Source organism: Balaenoptera physalus (assembly GCF_965194825.1).
Source record: "Balaenoptera physalus genome assembly, chromosome: 10".
Classification (NCBI taxonomy): Eukaryota; Metazoa; Chordata; class Mammalia; order Artiodactyla; family Balaenopteridae; genus Balaenoptera; species Balaenoptera physalus.
The window spans coordinates 101,092,768-101,119,206 of NC_138889.1; the positions used below are offsets into that span (position 1 = coordinate 101,092,768).

At 34.1% G+C, this 26,439-nt stretch overlaps 1 protein-coding gene and 1 pseudogene across 10 annotated transcripts; both read left to right on the forward strand.

The window, feature by feature from the left end:
* Positions 1-5,991: 5,991 nt before the first annotated feature.
* LOC309668476 (olfactory receptor 4P4-like) lies at positions 5,992-14,676 on the forward strand. 9 transcript variants are annotated; one of them, XM_082478358.1, is made up of 3 exons: positions 5,992-9,700; positions 10,408-10,471; positions 11,317-14,676. In XM_082478358.1, the coding sequence occupies exon 3, from the start codon at positions 12,540-12,542 to the stop codon at positions 13,467-13,469; it is 930 nt and encodes a 309-aa protein (XP_082334484.1). In that variant the 5' UTR covers positions 5,992-9,700; positions 10,408-10,471; positions 11,317-12,539; the 3' UTR covers positions 13,470-14,676. The 9 variants fall into 9 exon arrangements, with proteins under 9 accessions (XP_082334484.1, XP_082334479.1, XP_082334480.1 ...); XM_082478353.1 differs by having other exon boundaries at positions 5,992-11,892; positions 12,497-14,676; XM_082478354.1 differs by having other exon boundaries at positions 5,992-11,452; positions 11,785-14,676.
* A 4,475-nt stretch (positions 14,677-19,151) lies between these two features.
* On the forward strand, positions 19,152-25,259 carry LOC309668480 (olfactory receptor 4P4-like; annotated as a pseudogene). The gene has a single exon. The product of its transcript is annotated as an olfactory receptor 4P4-like (transcript).
* Positions 25,260-26,439: the final 1,180 nt, after the last annotated feature.

Here is a 26,439-nt window from a genome sequence, read left to right on the forward strand (position 1 = left end):
ATTTCCTATGTGTCAATTGTGGCGTACTTGCTTAAGGTAGTGTTTGCCATGTTTCTCCATAGTAAAACTGCTATCTTTTCCTCTCCTAATCTATTCTTTGGAAGTGAGATACTAAATCTAGTTTGCCCTCAAGGGAGACATGAGGAAATAAAGTTTCACCTCCTAAGGTGTTAGTATTTCCACATATGTGAAGTTTTTTATGTAAAAAAGATTTATTTCTACTCTTGCATTTATTTATTCATTTATTTATTGATGCCACTTTAGACATATCTATATTTATTTTATACTTCAGATTTTAATCCAGTGCTGCATTATTTATTTTGTTCACTTTATTCCATCTTTGCACTCGGGGAGCACTTTCATTTTTGACCATGTTTCTCCTTGACATGCCCACATTCTGTTGTTTCTTTGAACAGTTATTGACTTTATAGCATTGAAAGATATTCAAGAGTTATCTTCTATTTTCTCTGCCTCAAACCTAGAATCAGCCATTTTTCCTGAGTCCTGTTTCCTTTTTATTAGAGAATAATATTTAGAAACCAAGATATTGGATTTGCTAGCTGTGCTTATTTCACCTGGGATGTCATTATGTCTGTGCCTCCCAGCAGGCAAAACTAGGTAATATTGGTATGTCTATTAGCTTTTTGTGCACATATATCTACAATTGGTCTGTACTATCCACCTGTGTATGTGTGTGTATTAAGCTAAAAAATGAATTTATACTAAAATCTGTGTGTATCTCTGTGTCAAAACTGGTACCACAGGGTTCTTTCTAGCCATCATTTCTACCACACACTATCCATTTAAAAATTTTTAATTGCTGTAAAGATAACTGACTGAAACAATAACAGCAATAAAGCATTAGCTGTTTATAGTGTATGGAAACCTAAAAGGTATGACAATAGGGACACAGCAACCAGAGGGAGAAACTGGGAATATTCTGTTATGAAGTTCTTTTACTACACTGGAAGCTAAATTACATTATTTGAAGATGTAAGGATATATCTTAAGTTATATAACTTAAAAGTATACTGTAAACTCTAGGTAAACCACTAAGTTTTTAAAAGAGGTATAATTATTCAATAAGGAAAATAAAAAGTAATTATAAACGAGTACTCAGTGAAAACCAGAAAAACCATGTTAAGAGAAAACAAAGGGCAAAGAACAAATACATCAAATAGAAAGAGTTAGCAAGATGGTAGACTTTAATTCAAATATATCAAAAATTATTTTATGTGAGAGTGATATAAAAATGTTGGTTAAATGACAGAGATATAGAAAACGTTAAGTAAAGGATGGAGAATGATATACAGTGAAAGCACTAATTAAAAGAAAGCTGAAAAAGAAACTAATTTCAGATAAAGTAGACTTCAGGAAAGGCAACAAGCAGGGGTAAAGGGGAACATTACTTAATGATAAAGGGATCCAATCTCTGAGAAGACAGAACCATTCTACCATGTATTCTAAAAACAGAGTTTCAAAACTGATAGATCTTATAGAGCAATAGAGAAATACACAATTACAGTTGGAGATTTCACCACGCTTCCCTCAGTAATTGTTAGAAAGTAGGCAGGAAATCACTAAGGATAGAGAGTCCTTGAAAACAGCACTATTAAACAATTTGACCTAACTGACATCCACAAAAACATTTCATCTAAAAAAAGCAGAACGTTCTTAGATAGCCTCATCCACCAGAGGGCAGAGAGCAGAAGCAAAAAGAACTACAATCTTGCAGCCTGTGGAACAAAAACCACATTCACAGAAAGATAGACAAGATGAAAAGGCAGAGGGCTATGTACCAGATGAAGGAACAAGATAAAACCCCAGAAAAACAACTAAATGAAGTGGAGATAGGCAACCTTCCAGAAAAAGAATTCAGAATAGTGAGAGTGAACATGATCCAGGACCTCAGAAAAACAATGGAGGCAAAGATCGAGAAGATGTAAGAAATGTTGAACAAAGACCTAGAAGAATTAAAGAACAAACAAACAGAGATGAACAATACAATAATTGAAATGAAAGCTACACTAGAAGGAATCAATAGCAGAATAACTGAGGCAGAAGAACAGATAAGTGACCTGGAAGACAGAATGGTGGAATTCACTGCTGCGGAACAGACTAAAGAAAAAAGAATGAAAAGAAATGAAGACAGCCTAAGAGACCTCTGGGACAACATTAAATGCAACAACATTCACATTATAGGGATCCCAGAAGGAGAAGAGAGAGAGAAAGGACCTGAGAAAATATGTGAAGAGATTATAGTCGAAAACTTCCCTAACATGGGAAAGGAAATAGCCACCCAAGTCCAGGAAGCACAGAGAGTCCCATACAGGATAAACCCAAGGAGTAACACACCGAGACACATAGTAATCAAATTAACAAAATTTTAAAACCAAGAAAAATTATTGAAAGCAGCAAGGGAAAAAATGAAAAATAAAATACAAGGGAACTCCCATAAGGTTAACAGCTGATTTCTCAGCAGAAACTCTACAAGCCAGAGGGGAGTGGCATGATATACTAAAGTGATGAAAGAGAAGAACCTACAACCAAGGTTTCTCTACCTGGCAAGGATCTCATTCAGATTCGATGGAGAAATCAAAAGCTTTACACACAAGCAAAGGCTAAGAGAATTCAGCACCACCAAACCAGCTCTACAACAAATGCTAAAGGAACTTCTCTAAGTGGGAAACACAAGAGAAGAAAAAGACCTACGAAAACAAACCCAAAACAATTAAGAAAATGGTCATAGGAACATACATATCACATCTTGGGTCACAAATCAAGCCTCAGTAAATTTAAGAAAATTGAAATCATATCAAGCATCTTTTCTGACCACAACGCTATGAGATTAGAAATGAATTACAGGGGAAAAAACGTAAAAAACACAAACACATGGAGGCTAAACAATGCAGTACTAAATAACCAAGAGATCACTGAAGAAATCAAAGAGGAAATCAAAAAATACCTAGAGACAAATGATAATGAAAACACGATGATCCAAAACCTATGGGATGCAGCAAAAGCAGTTCTAAGAGAGAAGTTTATAGCTATACAAGCCTACCTCAAGAAACAAGAAAAATCTCAAGTAAACAATCTAACCTTACACCTAAAGGAACTAGAGAAAGAAGAACAAACAAAACCCAAAGTTAGCAGAAGGAAAGAAATCAAAGATCAGAGCAGAAATAAATGAAATAGAAACAAAGAAAACAATAGCAAAGATCAATAAAACTAAAAGCTGGTTCTTTGAGAAGATAAACAAAATTGATAAGCCATTAGCCAGACTCATCAAGAAAAAGAGGGAGAGGACTCAAATCAATAAAATTAGAAATGAAAAAGGAGAAGTTACAACAGACACCGCAGAAATACAAAGCATCCTAAGAGACTACTACGAGCAACTCTATGCCAATAAAATGGACAACCTGGAAGAAATGGACAAATTCTTAGAAAGGTATAACCTTCCAAGACTGAACCAGGAAGAAATAGAAAATATGAACAGACCAATCACAAGGAATGAAATTGAAGCTGTGATTAAAAATCTTCCAACAAACAAAAGTTCAAGACCAGATGGCTTCACAGGTGAATTCTATCAAACATTTAGAGAAGAGCTAACACCCATCCTTCTCAAACTCTTCCAAAAAATTGCAGAGGAGGGAACACTGCCAAACTCATTCTATGAGGCCACCATCACCCTGATACCAAAACCAGGCAAAGATACTACAAAAAAAGAAAATTACAGACCAATATCACTGATGAATATAGATGCAAAAATCCTCAACAAAATACTAGCAAACAGAATCCAACAACACATTAAAAGGATCATACACCATGGTGAAGTGAGATTTATCCCAGGGATGCAAAGCTTCTTCAATATATGCAAATCAATCAGTGTGATACACCATATTAACAAATTGAAGAATAAAAACCATATGATCATCTCAATAGATGCAGAAAAAGCTGTTGACAAAATTTAACACCCATTTATGATAAAAACTCACCAGAAAGTGGGCATAGAGGGAGCCTACCTCAACATAATAAAGGCCATATACGACAAACCCACAGCCAACATCATTCTCAATGGTGAAAAACTGAAAGCATTTCCTCTAAGATCAGGAACAAGACAAGGATGTCCACTCTCACCACTATTATTCTACATAGTTTTGGAAGTCCAAGCCATGACAATCAGAGAAGAAAAAGAAATAAAAGGAATACAAATTGGAAAAGAAGAGGTAAAACTGTCACTGTTTGCAGATGACATTATACTATACATAGAGAATCCTAAAAATGCCACCAGAAAACTACTAGAGTTAATCAATGAATTTGGTAAAGTTGCTGGATACAAAATTAATGCACAGAGATCTCTTGCATTCCTATACACTAATGATGAAAAATCTGAAAGGGAAATTATGGAAACACTCCCATTTACCATTCCAACAAAAAGAATAAAATACCTAGGAATAAACCTACCCAGGGAAACAAAAGACCTGTATGCAGAAAACTATAAGACACTGATGAAAGAAATTAAAGATGATACAGATGGAGAGAGGTACCATGTTCTTGTATTGGAAGAATCAATATTGTGAAAATGACTATACTACCCAAAGCAATCTACAGATTCATTGAAATCCCTATCAAATTAACAATGGCATTTTTTACAGAACTAGAACAAAAAATCTTAAAATTTGTATGGAGACACAAAAGACCCTTTTAGCCAAAGCAGTCTTGAGGGAAAAAAATGGAGCTGAAGGAATCAGACCCCCTGACTTCAGACAATACTACAAAGCTACAGTAATCAAGACAATATGGTACTGGCACAAAAACAGAAATATAGATCAATGGAACAGGATAGAAAGCCCAGAAATAAACCCATGCACCTATGGTCAACTAATCTATGACAAAGGAGGCAAGGATATACAATGTAGAAAAGACAGCCTCTTCAATAAGTGGTGCTTGGAAAACTGGACAGTTACATGTAAAAGAATGAATTTAGAACACTCCCTAACACCACACACAAAAATAAGCTCAAAATGGATTAGAGACCTAAATGTAAGACTGGACACTATAAAATTCTTAGAGGAAAACATAGGAAGAACACTCTTTGACATAAATCACAGCAAGATCTTTTTTGATCCACCTCCTAGAGGAATGGAAATAAAAACAAAAATAAACAAATGGGACCTAATGAACCTTAAAAGCTTTTGCAAAGCAAAGGAAACTACAAACAAGACGAAAAGACAACCCTCAAAATGGGAGAAAATATTTGCAAATGAACCAATGGACAAGGGATTAATCTCCAAAATATATAAACAGCTCATGCAGCTCCATCTTTTTTTTTTTTTTAATAGATTTTTAAAATTTATTTATTTATTTATTGGCTGTGTTGGGTCTTCGTTTCTGTGCGAGGGCTTTCTCTAGTTGTGGCCAGCGGGGGCCACTCTTCATTGTGGTGTGTGGGCCTCTCACTATCACGGCCTCTCTTGTTGTGGAGCACAGGCTCCAGACGTGCAGGCTCAGTAGTTGTGGCTCACGGGCCTAGTTGCTCCATGGCATGTGGGATCTTCCCAGACCAGGGCTCGAACCCGTGTCCCCTGCATTGGCAGGCAGATTCTCAACCACTGTGCCACCAGGGAAGCCCCGGCTCCATCTTAAAGAAACAAACAACCCAATTAAAAAATGGGCAGAAGACCTAAATAGACATTTCTTCAAAGAAGACATACAGATTGCCAAGAAGCACATGAAAAGCTGCTCAGCATCACTAATGATTAGAGAAATACAAATCAAAACTACAATGAGGTATCACCTCACACCAGGTAGAATGGGCATCATCAGAAAATCTACAAACAACAAATGCTGGACAGGGTGCAGAGAAAGGAACCCTCTTGCACTGTTGGTGGGAATGTAAATTGATACAGCCACTATGGAGGACAGTATGGAAGTTCCTTAAATAACTAAAAATAGAATTACTATATGATCCCACAATCCCACTCCTGGGCATATTCCCAGAGAAAACCATAATTCAAAAAGACACATGCACCCCAATGTTCATTGCAGCACTATTTACAATAGCCAGGTCATGGAAGCAACCTAAATGCCCATCGACAGACAAATGGATAAAGAAGATGTGGTACATATATACAATGGAATATTACTCAGCCATAAAAAGGAACGAAATTGAGTCATTTGTTGAGATGTGGATGTATCTAGAGACTGTCATACAGAGTGAAGCAAGTCAGAAAGAGAAAAACAAATATCGTATATTAGTGCATGTATGTGGAACCTAGAAAAATGTACAGATGAACCCGTTTGCAGAGCAGAAGTTGAGACACAGATGTAGAGAACAAACGTATGGACACCAAGGGGGGAAAACCGTGGTGAGGTGGGGATGGTGGTGTGCTGAATTGGGCAATTGGGATTGACATGTATACACTGATGTGTATAAAATGGATGACTAATAAGAACCTGCAGTATAAACAAACAAACAAAAAACAACTAATACTAAACTTTCTTTGGGTTATTTGTATGGAAATATGTTAATATAAATGTTTCAGGCATTACATGAAATTTCTAAAAAAATTATATGTTCTGGTGTAATAAGTCATAATTCTAGTTATTACTTTAAGAGGTATATCTCAGAAATAACTAAATTTCCTTGTCAATTGCATTATTATGAACTTTCATCAAATCTTTAACTGTGGTCATTTTTAAGTCTTTTGTCATTTACAGACAGTTCTTGGTGTACTCTGATGCTTTCGCAAAAATGTTCCTATAAAAGGGTTTCATCTTCAAGGAATTCATGGAAAAGACTCTGACAAGTACAGGTTTCTGGTAACTGACTATACTGCTGAACTGAATGAAGAAGCATTTTCAGAACTCTAATGGAAAACTGATGAACTCATAAAAGTGCTAACAAAAGATCAAGATGAAAAAAAAATTAATTACATGGGATTGAGTGAACTGATGAGGATGATTATAATTTTTGTGACTTTCTGTTTGAATAAAAAAAAAATCCCACAAGGACTCAGAGGCAAAAAATATACAAATCAATTTTCACTGCAAAGTAAAGGAGCTGTTACAGTGGAGGATTACTGGACTGAATGTCAATATTATGACATAGTTTGAGTGTGTTTCGTGTTTGGTAATTGCAATCATTGTTGCTTTTGTTGTGGTCATCCATTTACAATGCTTGGTGTCAGTTTATTTATCTCTTGTAAAAATAAAATACAGTGTGTGTGTGTGTGAGTTGTGAAAAAAAAAGAATAAAAGGGAAAGTAACAAGTAAAAAAAAAAAAGCAGAACATTCATTTTTCTTAAGTGTACGTGGAACATTCACCAAAATATACTATATTCTGGGACATAAAACAATCCGTACTTAACAAATTTAAATTAATGGAAGTCATACAATGCACTTTCTTGGACCATACTAGGATTAAAGTAGAAATCAACAACAGAAATTTTTATGGAAAATCTCTATATTTAAACAATAAATTTATAAATAACCCATGGGTCAAAGTGGAAGTCTATAGGAAATTTTAAAAATTAGAAATGAAGAAAAATACATCACACTAAAATTAGTGAGAGTAAGTTAAATCAGTGCTTCTAGGAAATTTAAAGTACTGAAGATATACATTAAAAAATCTAAAATCAATAATTTACATTTCCATCTTAGGATGTTAGAGTAAGAACAAATGAAACCCAAATCAAGGTAAAGGAAGAAAAAAAAAATAGAAGGGAAATAAAGTAAACTGTAAATAGAAAAGCAATACAAAATATCAAAAAAAATTAAAACCTGGTTCTTTGAAAAGAACAATAAAATCGATAAGTCTCTATCCAGGCTAACCAAGAATAAAAGAGAGAAGACACATTTTGCCAGCATCACAAATGAGAGGGGACATCACCCCTCATCCTGAAGACATAAAAAGATAATAAGGGGATACTGTAAACAACTTCATGCCATAAAAGACATAAGTGTCTGTCATGGACACTTAGGTTGCTTCCATGTCCTGGCTATTGTAAATAGTGCTGCAATGAACATTGTGGTACGTGTCTTTTTCTGAATTATGGTTTTCCATTTGACAAGAATTTTAACCACAAATTTCATTTCTCTAACTGATATAGGACTATTCTGGTTTTCTATTTCTTCTTCTGTCAGATTTTGTAATATTTTAATAAAAAATTGGTTTTTAAGTTGTTAAATTTATTGACTTTAATTTGATCATAATATTTTCTACTACCCTGTTAATGTCTGTAGACTCTGTAATGCTGTATATTATTTCATTCTTGGTTTAAGTAATTTGTCTCTATTTTTCTCTCTTGTTCTCTTTTTCTTTACTTTCTCTCTCTCCCCCTCTTCATTATTTTGAGATATTATCAGTTTTATTGATATTTTAAAGAATCAGCTTTTTATTTCATCAGCTTTTCTATTTTTTTCATTTTCTGTTTCACTGATTTTTTTCTTATCCTTATTCCTATGTTTTACTTACTTTATGCTTAATTTCCTGTTATTTTTCTAGGTAGATAGGTCAAAACCTTTGATAATTGATTTTAGACATTATTTCTTTTTAGACTATATTTATATATATCTAAGTTTCCCTTTAAGGACTTTTATTGCTTCCCAGTGTCATGCAGCAAGGAGAAGACAGAGTCAAACACCACAATTTAGGGTGAGTATACTAAAAGATTACTTCTAGATGTTAACAACTGTAGGGAAACCACAACTAATATGAAATACCCTGGGGCTAGTAAGAGTTAAATATATTAGTGTACAGTGGGTATCCAGAGTGGAAATGAGTAATTTAAAAAGGAAAAATATATTATAAAATAAATAAAACTTTAGAAGGACCTTGCATGGACTCATGAATATTGTCAGATAAGAAATAGGAACTAAGGACTACAATTTACTCAACCTGTTCTCTTAGGTTCTACTGCCACCCCTCTTCCTCTCTCACCCAAGAGATGAAAAGGGACAAAACAAAGCAAACCAAAAATAAACTAAACTAAGAAAGAAAAATGCACTCTGAATTCCCTTCAACTCTAAACAGTACCTAATACTAGATGATACCTGGTGACACAAATTACTGTACATGGCTTCTAAGTTTCAAGTGGGTGTAAATAAACATTGAGAAATAATTTCCAAATTTCTTTCCTGATGGTAATAATGTGATGTTTATAAGGAAAATATAAATGCTCTTCTGATTATCTCTTACCATATATATACAATTGGATAATAAAGATTTCAAATATATTAAAAACATCAGCAACTTCAGTTTTTGAGGAAACTATTTTAGGAGAGGTGAGAGAGAGATAGAAAAAAAATATCCATAGTATTCCATCAGTGTTATAACTTTATAGAGTTATTGAATCATTCCTGTGATAACCCTCAAGAGATTAAATTAAAGAAATAAGCCTCAAACCTGTCTTATAGGTCCCTTTAATATTATTGGCTTTATTCCTATAATTATAACCTCACACACATTGCCTGCCATAAAATACCTGTGGGATTTTTTTCCTTCTTGTCTCTGTTGTGTTTTTAATTCAAGTTATTCCCAGCAATGCTTTCCTAAAAGATTCTTTTGGATAAACAATTCATGGGAGAGTCAGATGTATTCCATATGTATTTGCTGTTTCAAATCACAGTCTTAGAAAAATAAAAGGAAACAGACTGAAGGATCACCTGACATTCAAAGAAATGTAAAATCTTGCAGAAGTGAGCATTATGATTAGTTACATGTATATACATTAAATTCATATAAAAGAACTGGGATTTGGAACAATTTTACTTTTTTTTGATCTTAGTAATTGAAATTTTAAAGTTCCGCTTCTTCTAGATTACTTTTCATGGTGGTTATTTTCAAGAGAGGGAATTCAGAAAAATCCAGATGGTAATTTGAGGGCAAACTGAGGGTTTTAGGCCTTTATTCATATTTGTATTTGTGAGAAGACATTTCAGCGTAATGAAAATAGTATGAGATTCCAAATCATACAGAAATTATTTAGATATAGTATTCTCCTTAGTATTTGTATAAACTTGAGTTCTATCATCCTTATTTGGAAAACAGGGGCAATAATACAATAATATATACCTTACCAGGTGGTGCTGAAGGTGAAATGGTCAGTAAATGAAAATTTTTTAGTATTGTGCCTAGAACATATAATTAGTTAGTATATGGTATCTCAACATTTTACTCTAAATGCAGCTAATAATGAATACCACAAATTTTAAGTTCACACATTTTCTTTATTATAGCTATGACAAACAGTTAAAGAAAAAGAAAAATCCTATCAAATTGCCCTTGATGGGTTTTTACACTTGTACTCTCATGACATTCGTCATAAATCTTCCTAATATGCTTATATAAATGCTTTTCCCTTTCAAACAGTAGTTGATATATCTTTGCAAACAATTCCCTACAGAGATTTTTCTTAAAGAATTTAAAGTTTGAAGGAGAATTTTTGGAAGAAACTCTTTAACTGAAAGGTATGTGAAAAGGTGGGCTCAATATTCTTCCTTCACTCCTAAAAACACTGCTAAACATATATTTGGGTGGTGGTGGTGGTGGTGGTGGTGGTGTGTGTGTGTGTGTGTGTGTGTGTGTGTGTGGATAGAGAGAGAGGAGGGGGGAGGGAGAGAACAGGGTGGGAGAAAGAAAGGAAGAAGGCACAGGGAGTTTTTATGGACTAAAAGAAGATCAGGAGAAAAATAAGACCTGCTTTGAAGGATCTTTTTCTATGTGTCTGAATTTTCCAAAGTGATATTCAATCATTGTAAGTAATGCAACACTGATCCAAATGTTAAGGGAAGATGAGGCTTGTACCAATGTTTAAAAAACATTCTAAACCAAGAGATGCACTTTCTACAGTTTTGATTCTCTAGTGTTTCTAGTTTTGTATTATAATTTTAATGAAAATTTGTCTTACATTTGTTTATATCATGTGATCAGAGTCTTCTACGTAAACATAGACTAGGTTTATCAATTTATATATAAAGAAGTACTTTGCTAATCTCTCCTTTAGTACACAGAACAAACTTATGCCAGTGCCCATGTTTCTTCCTTAAATTTATGTAAGTCTAATATGAGTTCTTCAACCAATCTCCCTGTGGCAGAATACAAAACCCAAAGGTAAAACCATTAACTGATGAACATGTTGGTGTCTATTTTCTTATAAAACAGTTGATTTTTCTCCCAATATTTGTTGGAATACTGTTCTGTGTAGCTGACGTTAGAATCATAAGCTCTTTATGTTGGATATTCTTTGTATGAATTTCATTTTTGCTCTTGGCATATGGCAAATAGATCCATCACTATGAATTTCACTTACCAGTTGAAGAAGGAGGCTCAGAGAGGATGAACTGCTCAGTGCTCACAACAAATATCAAACAGGACATATGAGCCTGGATGCTCACCTTCATGAACATTAGATGATGGATCTGTCCAATACATCGCATTGTTCCTCAATGGTACCGTTCAAAAACAACTCATTGAAATTAACAGTACTTGAGGCAAACAATGATTTTGCTGTGGAGGACATTTGGTTATGGGTAAAAGGTGATGCTTTAAACGTATTCACCCTGGGCTCCTTGGTTTACTACATCAAAAAGGTGGCACTGTTCTAAATGTGTTTAAATAAGTAGGTCATTCTTTAATCACATTGAGTTTGTCCAATGTCAACAGAAACCTACTAGCTCTCCAAAGTGTTTATAAAGTATCAATAGCAACCTCTAATTATTCTTTAGAATAATTAGGGCAAAAGCGAATTTTTTATACAACAATAATGTCTTCCTATATTCAGATGCCCAGCATTGTGCTTAAGTTCTCTGTTTCCAGCCTCTCCATTTTCTGAATCTTGACCACACATGCCTAGAAGGAGAGTCACTGAAACTATTTTCAACTAATTTAGGTATGTTCTGTGATGATTAAAAGCACCTTTTTTTAAATTTCAAGAATAAATATTTAGTTCCACTGAATGGGTGGAATGTTCGTGTGTGATTTTTACATGATTTACATGCACATTGAGAAGGGGAGAGATTTGCTTAAAGTTACACAGGTAGCTAAAGGCAAGGATGGAGAATGACCTTATGTCTTTTACAGAGATGGACAAGAGCTGGAATTTCATTTGTTCAGTGAATGCTATTGCATAGTCCCCAAGAGCATGAAATCTGGTATCAGAGTCGGTTTCATCTTAGATTGATTGCAATTTAATATCTTAATGATTTGGTGTAATTAATTGAACCCTCCTATTTTTGTTTTCCAGTATGCAAAATGTGTATCAGAATATTACCTACTGGTTGGGTTGTTATGAGTTAATTAACTGCAAAATGTTTACAAATGTTCCAGACACAAATATTCTTTTATTAAATATCATTTGAAATATGATGCCCTTAATCAAAAAAAAATAAAGTCTGTAGTAAATACTCTATGATCTACATTTTTATTCAATGCAAATAGTCCAAAACTTTTTAAAAAGTGCTATTAAATATGTATTATGTTCTGTATCATTTCAGATGAATTGAGTTTCTGTGTGTACTCTGAACTCAACTCAACTTCATGGAAAATCAGAACAATGTCACGGAATTTGTTTTCATGGGACTATGGGGAAATAAGAAAATAGAGCCACTATTCTTCTTCTTGTTTCTCCTATGTTACCTGTCTGTATTAATGGGGAATATCATCATCTTACTCACAATCACCTGTAGCCATCTAATCCAACAACCAATGTACTACTTTCTCTGTCACCTTTCCCTCATGGACCTCTGTTACACCTCCACTGTGGTCCCCAGGCTAGTCAGGGACTTAGCTGCAGCAAGAAAAAACATTTCTTATAACAACTGTATGACCCAGCTCTTCACTGCCCACTTGCTGGTAGGTGTGGAAATGTTCATCTTGGTGTCCATGGCTTTTGACCGCTATGTTGCCATTGTCAAGCCTTTGCACTACATGGTCATCATGAACAGGCAGAGGTGTAACATGTTAATCATAACGGCCTGGGTTGTGGGTTTTTGGCATTCTATTGCTCTACTTCTCATGGTACTCAATTTACCTTTCTGTGGTCCTAATAAGTTAGATCACTACATATGTGATGTGAAGCCTCTTTTGAAACTGGTGTGCAAAGATATTCATGTTGTAAGTATCTTAGTGATTGCAAATTCAGGAATGGTGGTGCTTGCCATATTTCTTGCCCTAGTAGCTTCTTACATAGTCATATTATATAATCTTAGAGTACGCTCCTCTATAGGGCGACAAAAAGCCCTTTCAACCTGTAGTTCTCACATAATGGTTGTAGTTTTATTCTTTGTGCCCTGTATCTATACTTATGCTCTACCTGCAGGGACTGAGAACAAGGATAAGGAAATCTCTCTGTTTTACACTGTGATTGCCCCCATGCTGAATCCTCTCATCTATACCCTGCGAAACATGGAGATGAAAATCGCCATGCGGAAGGTATGGTCTAAAGCGGTACATTCAGATTTAAAGTAAATAGGGTGATATTCATTGTGCTTTAGAATTCATGTCCCCAGGACATGTATACTTTGAGATGTTATGGAAAGCATATACACTTTCTTTGGGGAGTTGGACTAAATGACCTCTGACCTTATATGAGCCAAAGAAGCAAGTTACTGTGATTCAGATTGCCATCTGCATTTTAAAGGATACAACTAGTTCTAGGTGTGGCCAATTGGATTTGAGAAATGCAAGAACTGTTCTTCTAAAGCACACCTTCCATCATATCATGGGCATCTCCAAAAATTGCTGTGGAACTCTATTTTCCTTGGAATAAAATCCAACCTTCTCACATATGCATTAGAAAATTGTTCAAATATAACTAGCTAATCTCAGAAGTCACCACATTGAAAGAAAGTATGGTGTTATAATGATAAGCTATGGGGTTAAGGAGAGCTGGGTGACTACTCACTTCGTAAGTTTTTATGCCTTTGTCTTGGAAATTTGCTTTAATTAAATTGTTTCCATTTTGAAAATATCTATGAAATGAGATAATATTATACTTCATAAAATGTAATATTAATTGGGCTAACGCTTAAGTTTTGTAAGGTATATGGCTACCAGAAACTCATATTAGGTACTTTTCTTCTTTCTTTACCTTTCTTCCCTCGATTCCCTTTGACTGGATGCTTTCATCCAGCTACACTGGGCTCCTCTACTTTCTCTAAACTTACTCTACAATCTGTTAACTCTATGATTTTTTTCTTCTATCTCCTCTGACTACGATGCCCCCACCCCTAGGCTTTAGGGTCCATGTCTTAAATATAATTCACATTTTAGAAGTTATCTTATTCAGGAATATTTTGCAGGTCCATCGATAGACCAGAGATATTTCTGATTCCTTCCCTACTCTTTTTATTGCTTTTCAGCTGTACATTTACTGTATATCAAACAACTCTATGCTCCATACTAGCGTTTCTTCTTGTGAATTGTATTTTACCTGTTTGGCTGAGACAAAGATTATATGCTATATCTTTATTTTTCTTTGTATGTCTCTTTTTTTCATAATAAATCTGGCACAAATTAAGATGTAATTAAACAGTTATGGAATTAAATTCAAAGACACTATATTCTCTTTTTTATTTGACTGTATACATCGTTCTCATATATCTAGAACTTCCCCTTATGTCCTTAACAAACATGCATTAATAATAAAATAAGTAATATCAGAAAAGCTAAAAAATTAACGTAAATCCCATGTAACTATCAGGCAGGGAATGCTGAAGAAACTGTCTTTTCCCCATTGTATATTTTTGCCTCCTTTGTCAAAGATTAATTGTCCAAGGATGTGTGGGTTTATTTCTGGGCTCTCTATTCTGTTCCATTGATCCGTATGTTTGTTTTTGTACCAATATCATGCCGTTTTGACTACTGTAATTTTGTATAGTCTGAAGACTGGGAGCGTGATACCTTCAGCTTTGTTTTTTTCTCAAGTTTGCTTTGGCAATTTGGGGTCTTTTTGATTCCATATGAATTTTAGGATTCCTTGTTCTAGTCCTGTAAAAGATGTCATGGGTATTTTGATAGGGATTGCATTAAATCTCTGGATAGATTTGGGTAGTATGGCCTTTTTAACAATATTAATTCTTCCAATCCAAGAGCATGAGATGTCTTTCCATTTCTTTATATCATCTTCGGTTTCCTTCATCATTGTTTTTTAGTTTTCAGAGTACAGGTTTTCACCTCCTTGGTTAAGTTTATTCCTAGGTAGTTTATTCTTTTCATGTGATTTCAATGAGAATTTTTAAATATTTTCTCCCTATGATAGTTTATTATTAGTGTATGGAAAAAATAAAGAAAACTAGTAAAAGACAAATAAGATGTGGTCTAAAAACCACAAATAAAGCAACAAATAAACCAAGAGTAAAATGCATTTGGCTGCACATGAATGTTTATGGCGGCTTTATTAATAATTGCCAAACCTTGGAAGCAACTAAGATGCCCTTCAGTAGGTAAATAGATAAACTGTGACACATCTGGACAATGCAATACTCTTCAGTGTTAAAACCAAATAGCTATCAAGCCATGAGAAGACACGGAGGACACTTAAATGCATATTATTACATAAAAGAGGCCAATCCAAAAATGCTACATACTATATGATTCCAACTTTATGACATTGTGGAAAAGGCAAAACTAAGGAGACAGTAAAATGATCAGTTGTTGCCAGGGGTTACAGAGGAGGGAGGGAAGAAGAGGTTCAGCACAGAGGAAACTTTTCTGTATGTTACTAAAATTGTGGATACATGTCATTATACAGGTCAAAATCCACAGAATGCACAGCACCAAGAATGAACTCTAGTCTAAAGTAGGATTTCTGTGTGATAATGATGTGTCAGTAGGTTCATCTGTTTGTAACAAGTGTACAAGTCTGGGAGGGAGGTGTCCATGTGTGGGGAAAGGGGGTATATAAAAACTCTCTGTACTTTCCACTCAATTTTGCTGTGATCCTAAAACTGTTCTAAAAGTAAATGTAATAATTGAAAAAATACATTGTGGCGCAATAGATAAAGCAAATCATCTTATAAGTGGAATGAGGAAGAGACTCTGAGGAAGTATTTATAAAGAAACCGGAAGAAAAATGTTTGAAACATGTTTTTGCATGCTTAATAAGACTTGAAAAAAATCTCTTTAAAAAGACAGCAAATGAGCTGTTTGTATATTTTGGAGATTAACCCTTTGTCAGTTGCTTCGTTTGCAAATATTTTCTCCCATTCTGAGGGTTGTTTTTTTGTCTTGTTTATGTTTTCCTTTGCTGTGCAAAAGCTTTTAAGTTTCATTAGGTCCCATTTGTTTATTTCTGTTTTTATTTCCATTTCACTAGGAGGTGGGTCAAAAAGGATCTTCCTGTGATTTATGTCATAGAGTGTTCTGCCTATGTTTTCCTCTAAGAGTTTTATAGTGTCTGGCTTTACATTTAGATCTTTAATCCATTTTGAGTTTATTTTTGTGTATGGTATTGGGGAGTATTCTAATTTCATTCTTTTACATGTAGTTGTCCAGTTTTCCCATTACCACTTATTGAAGAGGATACCTTTGCTCCATTGTATATTCTGGCCTCCTTTGTCATAGCTTAGGTGACCATATGTTCATGGGTTTATCTCTGGGCTTTCTTTCCTGTTCCATTGATCTATATTTCTGTTTTTATACCAGTACCATACTGTCTTGATTCCTGTAGCTTTGTAGTATAGTCTGAAGTCAGGGAGTCTGATTCCTCCAGCTCCATTTTTGTCTCTCAAGATTGCTTTTGCTATTCGAGGTCTTTTGTTTTTCCATACAAATTATAAAAGTTTTTGTTCTAGTTCTGTGAAAAATGCCATTGGTAATTTGATAGCGATTGCATTGAATCTGTAAATTGCTTTGGGTAGTATAGTCGTTTTCACAATGTTGATTCCTCCAATCCAAGAACATGGTCTATTTCTCCATCTGTTTGTGTTGACTTTGATTCTTTCATCAGAATCTTATAGTTTTCGGCGTACAGGTCTTCATACATTAACACATATAGGTGTAATCTGAAAAAAAATGGTATAGCCGATCTTATTTACAAAGCAGAAATAGAGACAGATGTGGAGGAAAAAAAGTATGGATACCAAGGGGTGGTGGTGGGATGAATTGGGAGATTGGGTTTGACATATATATACTATTGATACTATGTATAAAATAGATAACTAATGAGGACCTGTTGTATAGCACAGGGAAATCTACTCAGTGCTCTGTGGTGACCTAAATGAGAAGGAAACCCAAAAAAGGGGGGATATATGTATATATATAGCTGATTCACTTTGCTGTACAGTATAAACGAACACAATATTGTAAAACAACTATACTCTAATAAAAATTTTAAAAAAAGAAGAAAATTAATTAATAAACAAACAAACAAACACAGAAAATGTAAGAGAGAAGGGACTGGATAACCGGATTTTATGAAAAGGAAGATAAAATACTGAAAGTGTTTTGAAATATGTAAATGCAATGCAAGAATTACAACCAATCTGGAGGTAGTGTTCAAAGAAGGATAAAGAGCAGAGAAAACAATGAGTGAGATAAAATTAAGTAGAGCTGTTAATAGCAGGGAGGAATTGGACAAACTGCTATCTCAGCAGCTACTTATAAAGAAACCACCAATTTAAGTTTATTTTTGAAAAACCATCCCAAAATATTTGTCAGTAAATGTTTACTGACTTTAAATATTTTACATGTAGTCAGTCTAAATGTTGAAAAGGAATATGTTGAAAATGGCCAATTTTATTATCAGAAGATTTTTATTTCATTGTTTATGAAACAGAAAAATAAATCCTTCTAAATTGAATGAGCCCATACATAAAGAACACATGTGGTTTTCTTGAAAAAAATATTTTCTAAGAAGACTTCAAACGTAACATCTCTCTTTATATAAGTGTATGTGCTGTTCTCACATGTCCAAAACCTCCCTTTATGTCGTTAACAGTGATGCATTAATAACAAAACATGGGATGTCCGGAAGCCCCCAAATTTAAAATGTATCCCCATGTTCCTATGACAGAGGTAATTATATACAGTAGACTCTCAGCCCCTATAATGTGTTTTGTTTTGTTTTTTTGTAAAGACTCTATTGTTTAGAGCAGTCTTAGATTCACAGACAAATGGGAGGAAGTACAGAGACTTCCCATATATTCCTATCCTCATACATGCACAGCCTCTCCCATTATCAAAATCTCCCACCAGAGTGGTACATTTCTTAAAACTGATGCACTTACACTGACACATCATAATCACCCAAAGTCCATAGATTACATTACTGTTCACTCTTGTTGCCGTTGATTCTATGGGTACGGACAAATGTGTGATGACGTGTATGGGATTGCACAAAGTAATTTCACTACCTTAAAAATCCCCTGTGCTCCTCCTATTTATCCCTCCTCCTCATATAATGTCTTTTATTTATTTATTTTCTTCATTAAAGAGAGTGGGAATTTTGAGGAGGTCTCACAAGAATGCTATGAAACAACTACGAAGCCGATTTGATTTTTTCCCCAAGGGACCACCAAATTTTATTAGCAGAAAATATAATAGTGTAATATATTAAGTCCACACCTACACTCTGTTGAGCTAAGATTATGCATTTGCTTGTCATTTCATTTTTATTTTATGTTTATATTTATATATCTTGTATTTTTACAAAATATATTATATATATATTTTGTATGTATATTTGTTTTCTAGCCTGTAGCATAATACCTGGTATTTCAAAAATATCTGTCAAATAAACGTATAAAGAACTTTATCAATTATTTGGTCAATATATGACTGTCTGGATAGACTATTTAAGAAATATTCATGGTTGTAAATGTGTAATTTAAGAAGTTTTGTCGGGCTTCCCTGGTGGCACAGTGGTTGAGAATCTGCCTGCTAATGCAGGGGACACGGATTCGAGCCCTAGTCTGGGGAGATCCCACATGCCATGGAGCACCTAGGCCTGTGAGCCACAACTACTGAGCCTGCGCATCTGGAGCCTGTGCTCCGCAACAAAAGAGGCCAGGAGAGTGAGAGGCCCGCGCACCGCGATGAAGAGTGGCCTCCGCTTGCCACAACTAGAGAAAGCCCTCGTACAGAAACGAAGACCCAGCACAGCCATAAATAAATAAATAAATAAATAATAAAAAAAAAAAAAAAAAGAAATTTTGTCTATCACTATGATTTTATTGGAAATTTAAAAGCCTATATATCTATTTTTTTAAGTATATTGATATATAATGTTGTGTTAGTTTTAGGTGTGCAGCAAAATGATTCAGTTTACATGCCTATATTTTATTAATGAATACCATTCCTGCTAATGAGCACTTATATTACACAGTCACTTCACTTAATTCCCAGGACTGTCAAAATCATCAGGCTCGAAGAAGCTTAGAATCTTGGATATGGCCTAAAGGAAAGATTAAAGGCAATCTTGTAAATAAATTCATATAATCCATAAAATGAAAAGTATTAGAAAGGGATTCTAGAAAAAAGGGATAAATAAAAGAAAATTAACTCTCAGCAGAACAATTTCAGATGACCCGTGACAAACTCAAGAATTGAGGTTGTAAATGAGGCACTTGCATTCTTGTCTAAGGAGTATCCTGGTGTGTGTGTGTGTGTGTGTGTGTGTGTGTGTGTGTGTGTGTATGTGTTAGGTAGAGATATGACCAGCTAGCCCTTCTGTGTATTGACACAAGTGAGCTTGAGGGAAGCATGATCAATATCAGCCTAAAATATGCTGAAATGAACAACCAGTAAAACCCTGGGTTGTGATATCCTTCATTCTGAAGTGCTAGAATCTCTCATTTTCTCAAGGTTATTCAACTTTCAAAGCCTGGAGGTGATTACTAAACTGATCAAAACCTGTTTTTTTTCACTCACAGAAGACACTCAATTCTTTTTCTGCTGTTTGAGCTAGTCATCTAACTTCTAAAGGCTCATGTTCTTATCAATGCAATATAGGTAATCCTACTTATGTCATTATTGTGAGATGAAATTATGTAATAAAGTTGAAGCATGAAATAATCTCTCAATAGATTGTTGTTATTACAATTACTTTGTAACAGATAAGGTATTATAAAAACAGATTTCCTGAAGTCTTACATGTTTGAAGGAAAACTTTAATATGTGGATTTGAGTCAGAGAAGGAATTGGTTACCTGAACTTCAGGGTGCACGTTTTGGACAGAGCATATATGACCTGCGGAAGTGAAGTGGTGTAGGAGAAAAACAAAATGGTAAACAGAATAAAAGTTATGCTGTACATTTAGTGCTGATTACCCCTGATATTTTGTTATATTCTCAGTAATAAATAATTTATGCTTTGAAATGTGTATAACAGAACAGAATATCTATTCTTTTATCTTTTCTCCTTCCTCTATTCCTCAACCATCAATTCCATGAAGGTTATTCCCTGCCAAAAATTCACCAGGTTTCCGTCCTGTTGTTGCAGGTCACTGATATGATCACATAGATAGATGTAATCTACCATGAGGATTGCTCTAGATAAGGATCTGTATTTGGACTATAGCTGCCTGGCTTTGGTTCTCTTTATCTTTCCTCATCTCAGACTTTCCCAAAAGTTAACTTAGATTATTCCATGCAACATTATTTCCTGCTTTCCTTCAGAATGCAATTTGAGCTCAGGGCAGGCAGTTTCCTGAACTCTCTGACTAGAGCATGGTAAGGCCTCCAGAGAAACAGTGCCTGACCCAGGCTAACACAAGGATGAGGAGAAAGTCATAGTCAGACAATGCCCACAGCTCCAGGGACATGACCTTGGACAGAAGCTCAGAGGCTTTTGGTGAAGCTCTGGTTAGAAATGCCTCTGGGAATATAATTTCTTAGACTATTCAAAAGCCTATTAATCCTTGCATTGTCATATAAGTCATAGTCTGCTCTTCTGAACCAAATTTGTTTTAGGCATGGGAATAAAATAAATGACTCCCAGGACTGAAAATGTATGTTTGCTTTTGTAAGAATTTAAAAACATTTATTTTTGTTTATTTATGTATGTATATATGTATGTATGTATATATGTGTGTGTTTGTTTTAGTCTGAAGATTCATTGGTTCCATCACTTACTTACGTTCCACTCCCCTTGCAAATATATACGACTTTCTAAGACATGTTGATTTCCAAAATAATTTTAGAGAACTGACATAAATGTGTTTGAATAATTAGTTTGTAAATCACTCCATTTTATTTCAGGTTTAAATACTGGGGAAGAATCAGCAAAGTGAGTATCTCAGGAGGGATTGTTTCCTGAGGTATTTCAAATTATTTCTTGTCTTATTCACTATATTTCTGAATTATGTAGTAGTATATCAAATCTATAAATGTGAACAATGCTGCTTTAAGAGGTTAGCAATAAGCTCAATGTTCATAAACGGCATGGAAGGGGAGAAAGTTAATTCCATTTACTGAGTTTCTTATTAAAAGAGTTTGGTATATAGGACAAGAAGATATTTAATAAAACTGATGAGAAAAATGTTTGGATAGTATCTGCGTTCGAAATGGGTGATTGATTTCTCATGGAACATTAGCATGATTGCTCAGATTTTAAATTCTACACCTCCACCTTATGTAACTACAATTACAGTGAAATAAGACAAAAATAAAGGCATATTGCACTTAATATCAAACTATTGGAAATATTTAGGTAATAGTTTTCTTTGTATATTTGGATTGTTACTGCTATAAAAACACAATTTGAATCAAAACAGTTTATTATTCAGTTTACTATACTTCATGTTTCTACCTCTTTCTCTGTTGCCACTATTCTAATCACTTATAGAGTGGGTGCTTAATATTTCTTCCTTTCTTCACCTGTGATTTCAATTATTTGACAAATTGAGATAATTGAGAATATATGATCAAGAATATATATGTTCTGTGTTTCAATGACAGTAATTCTCTCATCTGACTGTAATCACCTGTTTCTTTTTCTCCTGCACTGGTCATAAAAGTATTTTCCCACAGAATTTGGGATGGGATTCTAAGACCTATAGTGGACTAAATATCTTTATTGATCTAGAGGAAGAGCCAGAATCCTACCTTAAGAAATGCACATTTTGCTAAAGCTGATGGAAAATTATTTCACAATGATTTATAATAGAGAATGCTGGACCACATATTTATACTAACTGCAAGATATATCCCCCAAATTAGTCATAAAGACAGATAGGGTGACTTGGTAATCTGTCACCTTGCATATTTTTTCTTCTATTGAGATTAGGACTCAAAATACTTTCTCTCACTGCTATCCTCCATAACACCTCATCTTGCTCAGCTCTCAAGCATAGGAAGCAGCCCCACACTGAGTGGAAATCAGAACATCTGTCCTTCCGTATCCACAGTGTATTACTTTCTCATGCTAAGAAATTACTTAGATTATCTTTATTTGAGTCTCTTTTATTGAAAATTGGTGGTTTAGATATATCAAGTGATACCCAGTTTAAGTTGTTTACTAACCTATCGATCTAATGGTTATCTTTAAATCAATTTGTTTTAGGTAAATTAATCTATCAGTGGCATAAACAGTATGCCCTCTCCTAAACAAGGAACCATTGTTAGCTATAATAAGGTAAGGAGGAAATTAAACAAAAAATATTAATCTCTATTTAGGTACCGTTAACTGTTGAACACTATGAGCCTGATGGTTATCTTTGCTTTGTTAAAAAAAAAGAGGTAAGGAAGCGCTCCAGCAATACTGAATTCATAGTAGGAACAAATTGAAGTGTTTTTCTTGGTGTAATTAGAGTTGAATAATAATTTAAAATAGAATTGGTTTCTCATAGTATTGAGCATTTTAAAATGCTGCACTAATTACCTATTTACCATCTAAAATGATCTTAAAGAAACAAGTGTGGAATTTGTGAGTCACTGTAAATAATAACTTCCAAGTAACGTCACTACAAAAGCATTCTGCATTTCATAACGTCACCTGAGTGCCCAGATATGGTGCCTACATCTAACCAGACTGCAGTTGAAAGTGTACTGTAGGGTTTACATCCCCACTGAGTATCAGTTAACCTCTCAACTTTTTATAAAATAGCTCCCGGAGAGCACTCTGTATTTCACATGCTATTTTCCTCTGTGTAAATAATGTCTCAAGATTGTACAAAAGAGGAAAATGTTAAATCTTCCATCCATTCATTAATGGAACAGTCACTGACTACTGACAATAAATCTGTCTTAGAGCTACATTCTATATCAACTTCTTTTGTTAATGTTTATTGCCTAGCTTGTATATAAAACACATAAAATAAAAGATAGGAATGAATTTGTTGATTGTTTTTCACAACTTCCTTCAGTCGATATTCTATATTTTGCTGAATCATTTTCAATCCTTCTTTGCTTTTAAGGTCTCTAAGACTATGTTAGTTTTAAATGCCCAATTTGTATTATTTGTTCACGTCACAAGGAAGATAATTCTTTAAACAAATTAAATAATTCAAGCTGATGTATTTTCAATACAATTTGTGTTCGTGGGGATACACTCCCAAATAAAACAGAAAATTCGTCCACATCATTCTGGAAGAAGTTCATTTGACCCTATCAATAAGGAACATGCTTTAAAAATGTGCCAATCATGTCAAGTAAACTTGTGTTGTTATCTAAATTATATAATTAACGATGGTAAAATATTTTCTCTATAATCTAATATTTAAATATTCTATAATCATTGATGGTAATATAGAAAATTACTTCACTTTTCCCATGATAGAATTATTACACAATAGATTTGTAAATTAAGAGGAAACAAACTTACATCTATCTGTAAGGAATAATTAATATTGTTATTCATTGGATGTCATTGTTTGGTAAATTTAATATTATTATTATGCTGCTATTTTAAAATATAGATTCATGATTTTTCTTGTCAGATATTTAAACCATCTGTTTATATGTCAATCTGAACTATATGGGGAGCCAGAGCAACATCTCAGAATTCATTCTTTTGGGACTTTCTTATGACCAGAACATAGAAACATTTTGCTTTGTGCTCTTTTTATTCTGCTTTATTGCCTCGTTGGTAGGAAGCCTTCTGATCCTAATGTCCGTTCGATGCAGTTCTCTTTTTCACCAACCAACGTACTATTTCCTCAGCCACTTATCCTCCATGGACATCCGCTATACTTCCAGCATTACACCCAAGTAATTGGTGACCTGCTAGTGGAAAGAAAAACCATTTCCTACGGTAATTGCATGTTACAGGTGTTTTCCAAGCACTTGTTTGGAATGACTGAAGTCTTAATTCTTACAGTCATGGCCTTTGATCGTTATGTTGCCATCTGAAAGCCTCTCCACTACATGATTATCATGAACAGGACAAGGTACAATCTCCTAGTCTTAGCTGCTTGGGCTGGTGGGGCAGTTCACTCCTTTCCTCAGTTTTCTGTGACTATCCAGTTACCCTTCTGTGGTGCTAATAAAATTGATCACTATTTCTGTGATATTTTTCCTTTGCTAAAAGTTGCCTGTACTGATACCTACATCACTGGTGTCATTATGCTTGTCAATTCAGGAATGGTGACCTTAATGATGTTCGTGATTTTATTTTTTTCTTATGTAATTATATTATTCACTTTAAGAAATCACTCAGCTGAAGGAAAACGCAAAGCCCTCTCTACTTGTGGGTCTCATGTCTCTGTGATATAGTTTTATTTTTTGGTCCTTCAATATTTACCTATCTTAGACTGCCCACCACTTTCCCTGAGGATAAGATATTTGCACTATCTTACACCATCATCGCTCCTGTGTTCAATCCCTTAATCTATACACTGAGGAATTCCGAAATGAAAAGTGCCATGAGAAAAGTTCAGTTTCAAACATTATAGCTAAACTTTATTAAAAAGTTTGGGTGCAGCTAAATATGGAAACAAAGAGCTAGAATCTCACAGATTAATTGCTCCATTGTTATCATTTTATGAATGACAGAAATAAGGACTTAGTAAATATGAATGAAATACTTACTTAACCATACAGAAAATAAACTCAACATTTAATTAACTTTGTGGGGTTTTGAGATGGTGCAAGAAGGGTTACATGCATAAAAGCATCTGGGATATAACAATTAAAGCAATGTTAAATAAGCAATGAATTTTGATGCAAAAGTGAAAATATTAATAATAATTTATTTAAAAATCAGGTGTAGTGGCAAGACTACATGATGTTTCACATGATGAAACATTCTGTATGACAAAGGAGTAAATCTACCATTTTTAATACTGAGTTTTAATTTATGATAAGATTTTCACCTAAATGAGCTCAATTTGATAAGATTTTCACCTAAATGACCTCAAGAAACAAATTACACAATAAGAAGTTTGTATAATAGAATTTGATTTAAAGGGATTCCTTGGTGTTAATTCCCTTGACTTTCCATTGGGGGGTAAAAATAAAAAGAGTGAAATCAGTTACTCAGAATGTTGAAAACACATTCACTGCTCTTCTGCCCAGTGTTCAGAATCTATTTAAATCAGTAAAGGAACTTAATCATAGAATGCAAGAAATTAGTAGGAAAATCACTAGTTATTGGATTCAGAACCTTTCCTGTTACGTGAGAAAACATAAGCAAAAAAAAAAAACAAGGATCAAACAAACTATAATCAAAAATCACTGTGACACAAATCTTGGAAAAGGGTGACAATAGCAAATTATCTTCGTGACTATCATGAAGAGGCGACATCTGAGAAATATTTCCTAGAGAAACCTGAAAATTTTTTTCCCCAGTTTTTATTTTATTTTATTTATTTTTTAAATTTTATTTATTTTTTTATACAGCAGGTTCTTATTAGTCATCCATTTTATACACATCAGTGTATAAATGTCAATCCCAATCGCCCAATTCATCACACCACCATCCCCACCCCACCGTGGCTTTCCCAGCTTGGTGTCCATACATTTGTTCTCTACATCTGTGTCTCAATTTCTGCCCTGCAAACCAGTTCATCTGTACCAGAAACCTGAAAAATTTTTGATGAAACGTGTTTAGTTGCATCTCTAGTAAGATGCAAAAAAAAAAAAAAGATCTCCTAGAAAGCACCATACCATAAGAGAAAAGAGATTAACAGGATCATATGACTAGGATAATTGAAATATCCGAACAGTTTTAACTATGTAAATGTAACATAAGAATTACAACCATTATAAAAGTAATCTACACAGAAGAATAAAAAAGCAGAAAAATATTAAGGGACATATAATTAAATAGAATCTTCACAGCAGAGAAAAATTGGAAAAATTACTATTTTGGCAAGTTACTAATAAAACAAAAATATTGCCATTTTAAAATTCTCTTCTGAAAAAAGAGCCACAGGACATTTGGCAAAGTCTAAATGTTTGATGGGAATGTTTTAAAAATGTCAAATTTTATTTCCAAATTGTACTTTATCATTTAGGGAAGAATAATAAAACCTTCCCATTTAAATGGGCTCATGAATTGA